This window comes from Giraffa tippelskirchi, chromosome 8 (assembly GCF_054371585.1).
Source record: "Giraffa tippelskirchi isolate mGirTip1 chromosome 8, T2T-mGirTip1v1.2.pri, whole genome shotgun sequence".
NCBI classification, from domain to species: Eukaryota; Metazoa; Chordata; class Mammalia; order Artiodactyla; family Giraffidae; genus Giraffa; species Giraffa tippelskirchi.
Genome location: NC_137282.1, coordinates 161,380,443 through 161,392,446, shown reverse-complemented (window position 1 = coordinate 161,392,446; position 12,004 = coordinate 161,380,443). Strand labels below are relative to the sequence as shown.

The 12,004-nt window shown below is 47.9% G+C and overlaps 1 protein-coding gene across 1 annotated transcript in view; it reads right to left on the bottom strand.

Moving 5' to 3' along the window:
• Positions 1-11,265: 11,265 nt before the first annotated feature.
• F13A1 (coagulation factor XIII A chain) overlaps positions 11,266-12,004 on the bottom strand; it is a 147,508-nt gene continuing 146,769 nt past the window's right edge. Inside the window, exon 14 of the mRNA XM_081523708.1 lies at positions 11,266-11,609. Coding sequence (XP_081379834.1) covers positions 11,438-11,609 — 172 coding nt within the window. The 3' untranslated portion in view covers positions 11,266-11,437. The remainder of the gene's footprint in view (positions 11,610-12,004) is intronic.

Here is a 12,004-nt window from a genome sequence, read left to right as displayed (position 1 = left end):
TGAACTGAACTGAACTGAGGTAGATAGATGATAGAGAGATAAATAGATAGATGATAGATAACTAGATAGATGATAGATAGATCGTAGATAGAAGATGTTGAGAACTGAAACTTGGAGAAACTTTGGAGGTGGCTGGAGGAGGGGAAAAAAAGAGGTATCAGCCAAGTAGGAAAATTCATCAAGGGGAGAGAGAGCTTCCGTGGAGTGGAGTGTGCTGAGCAAGTATGGCACAAGGTGATAACCACCGCTCCCCGGGAAAATATCCAAATCTTTTCTAAAGATGTCAGAGTTGGCTATCCCAGCCATTGAAAACAGCTACAGAGAAGTAGTGAGTGGGAGGTAAAGAGAGAAGGGAGGGAGTGTGGTCGGCCCATTAGTCAGCCCTATCGCGCACGCACTGCACAGCCCCAGGCCATGCCATTTGTGTTGTGGAACGATGCACATGGAGAGCCCAGCTCCAGAGTGCTGCTTAGCAATTAGCTTTATGCAATTTCCTGAATTCTTAATGGCTTTTGGCCAGGGCCTGGGCAATGAGGGGGCTGCTGCTGCTGCTGCTAAGTTGTTTCAGTCGTGTCCGACTCTATGCAACCCCATAGACGGCAGCCCACCAGGTTCTGCCGTCCCCAGGATTTTCCAGGCAAGAACACTGGAGTGGATTGCCATTTCCTTCTCCAATGCATGAAAGTGAAAAGTGAAAGTGAAGTCTCTCAGTCGTGTCCGACTCTTCGAGACCCCATGGACTGCAGCCTACCAGGCTCCTCCGTCCATGGGATTTTCCAGGCAAGAGTTCTGGAGTGGGTTGCCATTGCCTTCTCCGAATGAGGGGGCAGCCTCTATCAATATCTGAGATCTCTGGTTAAGTACAGAACTTCTGCATGAGCTTCTGCTGATGTCTGCCTGTCAGTAGACCCTGATTGTGGCTTGTTCGAGGCTGGTTCACAGGGGAGGCACCCAGCATGTAGTTGGGCAGATGGACTTCTTCAGGGTCCAAGGAACCGGGTCTAGTTCTCCTGAATTCTGGTTGAGTCAGAAATTTCATTTGAACCTAAGATGCTGTGCTCTCTGGAATGGGCCAGAAATGGGGTGAGGTCCTGGGGACAGATTTCAACCCCCTAGGGATTGAAGTAAGGTGTGTCTGGGTCTGAGGTTTGGCCAGAATTTTGACCTTGAACTTGATATTTGAAGACCGTTCCTCTAACAAAAGTGGACCAAAATCTTTTTGTTATCTGAGAGGACCTGGAGAGGGGCTGAGTCCTGCAGGAGCTTTCATCCAGGGGCCAGGAACACAGTAGCCCAGGGGTAAATTTGAGCTGCCCTTCAAGGCATAGTGGGAGAAGGAAATGGCAATCCACTCCAGTACCCTTGCCTGGAAAGTCTCATGGACCAAGGAGCCTGGGGGGCTACAGTCCATGGGGTCACAAAGAGTCGGGCACTACTGAGCGACTAACATTTACACTTACTAACTTAAAGGCACACTGGGAGGGAAGAATACAGTTTTCTGAGGGGACCCTATAAAAGTCCCACTGGCTCAGACACGTGGTTGCCATGGACTCCTGAAGGGCAGGGAGCATGTCAGAGTCACCTTTCTAGTCTTCACGGCAAGAATGGATAGCTCTTTTTCTAAAATTATTTGATGTGTTTATTTGGCTGGGGTCTTAGCTGCAGCACTCGAGGGCTCAGTAGCTGTGGTGTGAGGGCTTAGCTGCCTCTCAACACGTGGAGTCTTAGTTCCCGGACCAGGGCTGGAACCCACGTCCCCTGCATTGCATGGCAGGTTCTCTACCACTGGGCCACCAGGGAAGTCCCAAGAGTCGGTAGTTCTTCAGTGGTAGATCTCGTGGCTGAGCTCCGGGCTTTGTGTGGAGCGTGTAGGGGGCACGAAGAATGCAGCTCCGCTGGGCCCACGCTCAGAACTGCTGCTTCTGCTGGACTGTTGAGCTCTGAGGAGGGGCCTCTTGTAGTGGGCACGCTCCCGGGGGATGCCGGTGCTGCTGCTCCGGGGCCCACACTCAGAACGTCCTGGCCTAAAGGAAACAGACCAGAGAGGGCAGGGAGGCTCGTCAGTGGGCGGGTCCGTCCACAATTCGTGAACTAACTTGGCCACTGCTCGAGGCAGCCTGTCGTGTGCTCCGCCCGGGACCACCCGCTGACCTGATTTGCTCGGCCACACTGCAGTGTTCCCGCTGGGCAGGAGGCAATGAGCGAGCTCGGCTCAGAAAGGCTCCTCCGTCACCCTCACCCCCGTCTCGGGGAGGGTTTTGGTCTCCTCGCTTGGCCTACTTCTGGTTGGAATTGAAGCCCTGCTTCATATTTAATAGAGGCTTCTGTTCTCCCTTCACGCAATATATTGATTCTTATAATTGGGCCTTTTTGCTTTCTCCCAAACTACATTACCCACATTAACAGCTGGCTTAAAATGCCATTAGAAAACCATACGGGCCTTAGTGGAGGAGCAAAAAGGGAAATGCAGCTCTGAGAGCGCCAGCCCTTCCCGTAAGCTGCTCACGGACGGGGAAGTCCGGGCTGGCTTTTCTGCCTCTCGCTGGCTGCACCCCCAGAGCTCTCTAGCCAGCAGGCCAGCTGCTCATTCAGCTCTGCCCTGCAGACCAGGACAGTCAGGATGCAGTGGGGGGGGTCCCCTATGTTCTTAGGCTACTCTTGCTGATGAGACTGCCATCCTGTGAGTACATCTGTGTACCACCCTGGGCCTTAGCGCATTGCATTGCAAAGTCAGAAAGGCTATACAGCCCTGTAGAAATTCTCGGGCTAGCAAGTGAGATCTCATTTTAGTAGCTCTCTTGTTATTCAGCCTCCCTGGACTACTTCTGGCTTAGTCACTCAGTTGTGTCTGACTCTGCAGCTCCATGGACTGTAAACCTGTCAGGAGTGTTTGTCCATGGGTTTCCCAGGCAAGAATACCGGAGCAGGTTGCCATTTCCTTTTCCAGGGGATCTTTCCGACCTGGGGATTGAACCTACCCCTCCTGCTTTATGGGCTTCCCTGATAGTTCAGTTGGTCCACCTGCAATGCAAGAGACTCTGGTTTGATTCCCGGGATGGGACGATCCCTTGGAGAAGGCATAGGTTAGCTACTCCAGTATTCTTGGGCTTCCCTTGTGGCTCAGCCGGTAAAGAATCCGCCTGCAATGCAGGAGACCTGGGTTCGATCCCTGAGTTGAGAAGACCCCCTGGAGAAGGGAAAGGCTACCCACTCCAGTATTCCGGCCTGGAGAATCCCATGGACTGTATAGTCCATGGGGTCACAAAGAGCTGGACACGACTGAGCGGCTTTCACTCACTCGCTCCTGCTTTACAGAAGGTGCCCACTTGTTATCTACTTTACACATCGCAGTGTATGTACGTCAGTCCTACTCTTCCCGGTCCGCCTCACCCTCACCTTCCCTCCTCGGTGTCCATACCTTTGTCCCCTCTGTCGTGTCTCTATTCCTGCCCTGCAAATAGGTTCATCTGTACCATTTTTTTTTTCTAGATTCCACATTTATGCATTAATATACAATATTTGTTTTTCCCTTTCTGACTTACTTCACTCGGTATGACAGACTCGAGGTCCATCCACATTTCTACAATAAATAAATAATTAAATAAATAAATCATCATCAAGCTAAAAAACAAGAAAAGCCACCTGGATGACTCTCATGTGAAGCCCTGGTTGAGGACCATCGCTTTAGACCTCTGCTGTCCAGTTTGGTAGCTGGACATGTGGCTGTGTAGCAGTTGATACGTGGCTGCTTGGAACTGAGATGTGCTCGAAGTGCCAAATACACACCGGATTTTGGAGATTTTGAGGACAGTATGAAAGCAAGACTGTACAATAATATCTCATGGATGGATAAATGGTCAGGGGTCATTCTCAGTGACAGCTTTCCAAGTTTGCAGACACTATGAAATAGGCCCAACCGAATAAATTAGTAGAGTTTTTGAGAGAAGTAAACGTAGATTAGTATACCTGTTTGCTGTGTGTGTGTTAGTCGCTCAATAGTGTCCAGCTCTTTGCGACCCCATGGACTGTAGCCTGCCGGGCTCCTCTATTCATGGGATTCTCCAGGCAAGAACACTGGAGTGGGTTGCCATGCCCTCCTCCAGGGGATTTTGCTGACCCAGGGATTGAACCTAGGCCTCCTGCATTGCAGGCAGATTCTTTACCATTTGAGCCACCAGGGATAATAAATTTCATGTTTAGATAATTAAGATGGTTGCATTTGCTTTTAGCAAACACATGAAAAGTCAACCTACAGAGTCTATAAGGGGAGAGAATAGGAGTCAAATCAGAGTAACAGCAAGGCTTAATGCCTTAGCACTCTGTTCTGGCAAGAGAGAGGCAAGGGGGGCTGCATAGAGACTTAAGAGTCATGCCAAGATGGAAACAGCAGCTCCCGCCGGATTAGGGGACATAGGTCACTCCTCACCCTCAAGCACCCCAGGGGACACTTTGAAAGGAAACCGAGGGGAAGCCGACACACTGAGGCAAGGAGCCTCCACATTTTCATTTGTCGTGAAATAATGGTTTCTTCTGAAGACGCAAACCTAGAGTGTTGCAGAGATTGCGACGAGCACTGAATCTTCACAGTTAATATCACCGCTTCTGGATTTGAAGTACTGGGGATATTTGGAGAGTCTAATGCCGACACTTGGAGCCATTTTGTGAGTCAAAGGATTTTAGTCCTGGTGAAAACAATCCCCAACATGTGTGAAGTTCATAGTATGAAATGATCGCGCCCCTGGGAGTGAGGAGCTGGCGTGGGGAGCACCAACTCTTTAAGGTTCCGCCCTCGGGGGGCTATTCAAAGTGACTACTAGTGTCCTGCCGTTGGATGGAATCCAGAAAACTAGAATCTTCCAGTTTCAGCTTTTCCCCTCCACGTCCTGACTGTGCCGTGTGAAACAGTGACAGCAGTGTCTGCTTCTCCTCCACGGCCACATGCCAGGATGTAACACCCTTCATGCCACGTACTTTATATTCCTGGCCAATCCCTGCAATCCACTTCTGATAGATTTCTGAGCTGCCCTCAGGGTGGGTGCCCTGCTTCCAGCACCAGCTGTGACGGACGTGTCCTCCGCGGGTAATGAAAGCAGCAAGGTGATCGGGACTCTCTTCGTAGGAGCTCTTTTGATGAGAAGTCACCACACCGGGGACACAAACCACGTGATGGTCTCACAGCCCTAAAGACATTTCTCCGGTGCGGGAAAGGTACCTACGATAAATGAATGGCTTCTCCCCTAGAGACGTCTGCCCGCGTTTCTCTTGTCCGTTTTTTGTGTAAGATCACAGTGTTGGACCTACCGGGTATCCACGGTACTTTAATTTCCCCAGCTTCAAGACGCCACCCAAACACGAAGGGCCTTTCACGGGCATAATGTTGAGCTTAATTACCTTCCAGCAGTTTTCTCTCCCTTTCCTTGTAGCTAATGGATCAGTGCTGCTCACAAAGCCCAGCTCTTCTAGGGTCAGCTTCTTAATGGAACTGAGTCATAGGACTTCCTTTCATCCTTCTACACCCTTCTGGGAACATTTCTCCTCCTTTATAAGTCACCTTCCTGACTCCCTTTGGTTAATTTTAGGAAACTTTTCTCTCCTTCTGAATTCACGGGTCCAGAGGAGGCCAGGGGAGTCCCGCCCATCACCGAATCGTCCCTCCACCCCCCGCCCCTCACGTGTAAAGAGAAAAGCGCTGCCATTTGGGCGCCTGTGTGCTGCTCCGCTACAAAGAGAAGTAAAGGGGAGGCCACGATTCTTCATATTTTCTTTTTCTGCTTATCCTTCTCATTCTTGCATGACTTCTTGCCAAGAAACAAGGTAGACTTGCTTCAAATTTTTTTGTTGTTTTTAGTTATTTCCTTCCTCTGATAATTTCTTAACTGATGTGTATAAACTTAAGGGCCAGAGGCTGAAGCAATGAAATCTCCAGTCAAGCCATGCACTCTCATTGCATTTAATGAGAGGTCATTGGTCTTCCTGCATCATAAAGAGGTTACTCTGAGCAATTATATGCCAACAAATAACACCCCTATTAACATACAATCTATCAAGAATGAATCATGAAGCAACGGAAAACTTGAACAGACCACCAGGAGTTAATAAAAAAAAAAAAGAAGCGTATCTTTGCCACTGAACTTTGAAATAGCTTTTCACTCATCTTTTTTATGTCTTTTGCTTTCTCTCCATATATGAGACAGAATTAAATGTAATAGAATCAGAGGGAAATTATATAAAAGTCAATGAAATGAGGTCCTATTAGGGACTGCAGGCTTCCCAGCTGGCACGAGTGGTAAAGAACCCACCTGCCAATGCAAGAGACATGGAGATGTGGGTTCAATCTCTGGATCCCGAAGATCCCCTGGAGGAGGAGAGGCCATGGCAACCCACTCCAGTGTTATTGCCTGGAGAATCCCATAGACAGAGGAGCCTGGTGGGCTACAGTTCATGCAAAGAGGTTGTAAAGAGTCAGACAGACTGAAGTGACTTAGCACACACTCAACAGGGACTACATCTCCAGAGAGAAGGGCTATTGTCTTTATCTTAATCTTTATCTTAATCCCTAAACCTAGGACCCTATTGGTGACCTTTGAAGCTGAGATGCTTTGGTGCTTACAATGCCCATAGTTTAACTGGATCCACTTAAGGATCAGCTGCTGTGAGTCCTTCCATCTGCTTTCATCACCCTTTCCTAGAGTTTGGAGCTTAATGTTTGTCATGCACACATGTAAATGAGCCAGAGTGGAGAGGGGATGACCAGGGGAGGCGAGGATGCTGAGGGCTTCCGAGGGCTGGGGGCAGGAGGGGAGAAGGGACAGAGCTACATGAGCCTGGGATGGGGTCTGCAGAGGCCGCGGAGCTGTGGTGGGTCAGTTCTCAGTACAGGCAGCCCTCCCATCCTTTCTGATGACTTGGTGCCGAAGCTATAACTTTACTATCAGGAGATATGGTGTCAGCACTGATCTTTTTCAGATCTAAGACATTTTCTTTTTTCGTAGCATCACTTCTTTTTATTCATATTTCTCTGAGGGCGTAGTAGTTCTCATACATGTAAAGCCCTAAGAATTTGGAAGTAATCAACACCTGTATTTCATTCTAAATCGGAACTCTACGTAACCGGAATGACAGGGTTTTTCCTTCCCAGAAAAATACTTCAGGGGAGGCAAAGAGACACAAGAATGGAGTTTGAACATCACTCTTTTTTGTTCTGGAGCTGCTGTGTCTCCTGTGTCCTGTTAAGACGAGCGACGCAGAAAGTGGGAATTGTGTCATCAGCCCGAATGCCTTGTTCTTTGCAGAACAGACCATCCCGGTTTTCTGCCACCTTCAATGGGGTGATAGACGGTGGGGACTGAACCACTTCAGACCGAGAGCCCAGCCCAGCTCCGCAGCATGGGAGACTCTTTACCGCCCCCTGGTGGGTGAAGTAAGAGAAACATGGCCTCTAAGGGCTAAGGAGGAAGAACCAGCAAACGGGTTAACTGGTCCCAGGGTGGAGACTGGGCCCCTGGGAGGAGGAGCATTGTGGGGTGGATGGGGCGCAGGGAAGCAGGGGGTAAGTGGATCCTTCCCTTGTCAGACCCAGGTCCTTCACAGTCGTGTTCACTCCTTTGGTCTTCCACTCTGGCCTACCCTTCCTATCCCAGGGACCCCAGCACGTCCCATGTCAAAGGAGGGGTTCCTCTCCCAGTTAACTGGTGCCGGATGAGCCTCCAGCTCGTCACACACAGTCCAGCTGTCCTGCTCCCGACAGCATCTCCTCCCAGATCTGTCTTCCCACTCCCAGCCATCTCACAGCTTATCTGTCTTCGGGATGGTGGTTGCCTAGGAGAGTCAACGAGCTTTCCAATGAATTTATGTCTCTCTCTATATATGCACTGTTTCTTGAAAATTTGGCCTCTTCCAACCTTCTAATATAAGTGTCATTTTTGGAGCCTGGATTATTACTCGTTGCTGAGTCCTAAACTTATCTTTGCTTCCAGACCTTTATTTACCTGCTTTTATAATATCCCATCGATGTTCATTGGAAGGCAATTCCCATTAAAAGTTGGGCCTCGGGTGCTGCGGAAAAAGCCTGAGATACCAGCTAATAAACCGGTAAGCCTCTCTCTTTTTTGGCACTTTTACCCTCTTTCATTACCGGCAGGCAGTCCAAGAGCTTATTGTCTTTATCTGATAAAAAGCATTGGCTGGAAGGGTGTCCCGATGAGGCTCCAGTTAGGAGCTAAGAATGAAGTAACAACATTTGTCTCTATGGACACACTGCTGCGCACAATGCGTGATAACCATTTCAGTCACAGGAAGGACAATGACCCAGTGAGCGCTTCAGAGCGGTTTCTGGGGAAATGTGAGGCGCTCCATCAAACTCAAACCTTGTAACATAGATGCTTAGATTTGGAACTAACTTTAGAAATCACAGGGCCTCCCTAGTGGCTGAAACGGTAAAGACTCTGCCTGCCGTGCAGGAGACCTGGGTTTGATCCCTGGGTTGGGAAGATCCCCTGGAGAAGGGAACAACAATCCACTCCAGTATTCTTGCCTGGAGAATCCCATGGACAGAGGAGCCTGGTGGGCTACAGTCCATGGGGTCACAAGAAGTTGGACACGACTGAGTGACTGAACATGTTCAGCCCATGGGGCCTCATTTTGAGACAGAAAGCAAAAGCTCATCTTTTCTCCCTTCTGTAACCATCATCTCTGAATTCCCTAAGCCCAGCCTCATTCTGAACTCCAACAGTGGAAGGCGCTGTAGGGTGACTGATACTTTCCACAGAGTTGTTTAAAGTCACTTTGGCAGTAAGAGGAAGAGGGAATGGGGCTATTTCTGACTCTCTGATCATAGTCTTGAATGTGCTTGTGTACGGGAAAATGGGAGGTGGTTTCTAGGGAAACTTGGTTAGGACAATTCAGGTTTGAATGCTTCAGATGCTTCATTCCCAGGGAGGAGCAGACAGACAATGGGCTATGTTCAAACACGCTGTGTTCAATGGCTGAGTTCTAACCCCTGCTCCCTTTGATATTATTTTGGCTTTAATGCTTGGGTCAACTCTAGAAGGTGAAATGATGAGAAGGAAACGGACTGCCTGGAGACAAAGCACTTTAGGATTTTAGTGGCAGGAAAAATGAATAGGAGTAACAGAGATGAGAGGGGAGCCTGAAGCCTGAGTACCAGGGAGGGTAGCTCTTCCTCCTTCCTCCACTGGCTGGCCATTGTCATCATTCATTCATCCAGCAATGCTTATTGACAGATTATTCTGAACCAGGTACACAGCGATGTATGCAGTGGAGTCACAGAGCTCCTTTTATAAGATGAAAAGTAGACGGTTGCCTAGATAGGATCTATTTTAATCATTTGAAACTGTTAGTCATTTTTGGCAAAGGAAATCGTCGTGATGGGTCAGCCAGATACTACAGCGTCTTTCAACATTTGGTAGAAATTGTCAGGGGAGCCACGCCAAGGCACAACAGAGATGGAGAGAGAGTCTACTTTAGCTTAGAGGTTGCTCTTTCCCGCGTGTTAGCATACGGTCTGCCGCACGGTCTCTGCTGTATCTGTCGCCTTCTGGGTACAGTGACCCAAGTGAGGGGGCCCGAATATTAACTGTGAAGGATACTGGTTTTCCAGGTTATTTTCTAAGCTGTGTCTGTAATGTGAGATTAAAGTGAAAATAGCAACTCCCCTGTCTCTGGCATCCAGATCTTGCCTTTGCAGCTAGAGAAGGAGATGAGCGAGCAGGTTAAAGGTGCTCATTTGAGGGACTTCCCTGGCAGCTCGTTTGGGTCTGATCAGATAGTGGTCTGTCAAGAAGTAAATCTGGAAGCTTGAAGTCTTCTGTTAAGCAGGAAAAAAACCTCCTAAAAAACTGAATTAGAATGTAAGAAGTATTCATGGACAGCTTCTTAGGCCAAAGAGAAAAAGACAGCATGAAACCAGAAAGCCTTGTGTATTCCAGACCCTGTGACTCCACTTGGCGGTTCTAAGACTAGGTTGTTTTTTTTTTTTTTTAATCATGAATTATATTATAGCATAAGATGGCCCCAGTGATCCTTACCTCCTGATAGTCACGTTCTGTGGGATTCCCTCCCCTTGACCTTCGGCTGGACCCAGTGAATTGCTTTCTACAGATGTGACAGAAATGATGGATGTCTCTTCAGAGGTTCGGTTCCAAGAAGAGCTGGACTCGGTCTTGCTCTCTTGTGGTCTCGTCACGGTGGAAGCCAGACGTCCAGGTGTGAGCTTCCCTGCAGATTGCCCAACGTAACAAGGGCTGGGAGAGGCCAACGGCCAGGGAGGAACTGAGGTCCACAGGCCAGCGTCTGTGAGGGGCGCCCACACGAGCTTGAAACCAGAGCCTCTGGGCTGAGCCTTCGGATAAGACCTTAGCCCTGGCTGACTTTGACTGCAGCCAGTCCTGAGCCGGAGTGCCCAGCTAAGCCTTGCCTGGCTTGCTGAAGTTATTTGGTTATTTGAATGCTATGGACATTTTTGAGCATTCATATTTTGGTGAATATATGCACCCTTTTTCTGTTGGATATATACCTACGAGTGGGATTACTGGGTCACGGCATGCATTCAGATTCAGCAGACGCTGCCAAAAGCTTTCCAAGGCTCTGTACCCATTTACACTCCCGCCAGTGGTGCCCAGGGCCAGGCTCTTATCTCACTGTTTCGGCAGGAGTCTGCTGCATTTCGGTTCAGCACAGGGCCAGGGGTGCCATGAGATTTTAATGGCATTTTTTATTAATAGTAATACTAATGGGAAGAATAATAACAGCAAAGGTAACCTTTTGCATACCTAATTATCTGATGTTTTAATTTTCAAAAAGCAATATATAACCAGGGCTTCATTATGTATTATCACTTTATGTGTAGTCAGCACTAATAGAACAAAATATTAAGCACTACTGAGAATACAGAAGTCCTATGGCTCTCCTTAAATTAGATTTCTTGGGGGATAACCAGGATTAACGGAGAGAAAAGGTTGAAGTAGAACACTTTTATATTATGCTTTCAATATTTAGGTTATTTAAGTGAGCTTGGGCTTTTTTTTTTTAAGCTTAAATTTCCCAGATAATGGTCTTCATTTTCTGCTTAACATTGCTAGTCAGGAGATCCTGGAAGCCTATTGTTTTTCATCATAGAAAGCACTATTCTCGCATTATACCTGTTTTTCAATTTTATATCAGTAACAACATTTTGTTGATCTATATGGGTTTTTAGCATTGTATACTCGATAAAGCTAATTGGGATATTATTGTAGATATCTAGCATTTCTTTTAATGATCTCCGTAAAAGCAGATTTCTTTATTAGAGTCATATTTTGTGAATTCACGGTTATAGCCAAGAAAAAGAATTATACTCATGAGCTCAGCCTTGTGTCCCTAGTAAAAGCAGTGCACAGAAAATCAAGTTTGGCAGCAGTAGTCACATACTGAGGGCACTTCAGCCTGGACAGGCCTTGTTTGGGCACTGAATCAGTTGGTGGGAGCGTGAAGCTGTCACTGAACCATCCCTGGGGGAGGGGACTGCCCTGGTGGTCCAGTGGTAAGATTTCACCTTCCGATGCAGGGGGTGTGAGTTCGATCCCTGGTTGGGGTGCCTTGTGGCCAAAAAGCTGAAACATAAAACAGAAGCAATATTGTAACAAAGTCAATAAAGACTTAAAAAAAAAAACCTGGAAGATACAGATGTTCAGATTTGAAATAGGGCAATGTAAGCCATTGACACTGGGGCAAACTAGCCCCAGGAAACAGTAAAGGAGAGGCTAATGATAAAATATCATTAAAAGCAGGAGTACATTAAAAGTAAAGCGTCAGTCGTGTCAGACTCTTTGCAACCCTTTGAGCTGTAGCCTGTCAGGTTCCTCGGTCCATGGGATTTTTCAGGCAAGAATACTGGAGTGGGTTGCCCCATTTCCTTCTCCAGGGGAATCTTTCCAGCCTAGGGATTGAAACTGCGTCTCCTGTGTCTCCTGCATTAGAGGTGGATTCTTTACCCATTGAGTCATCA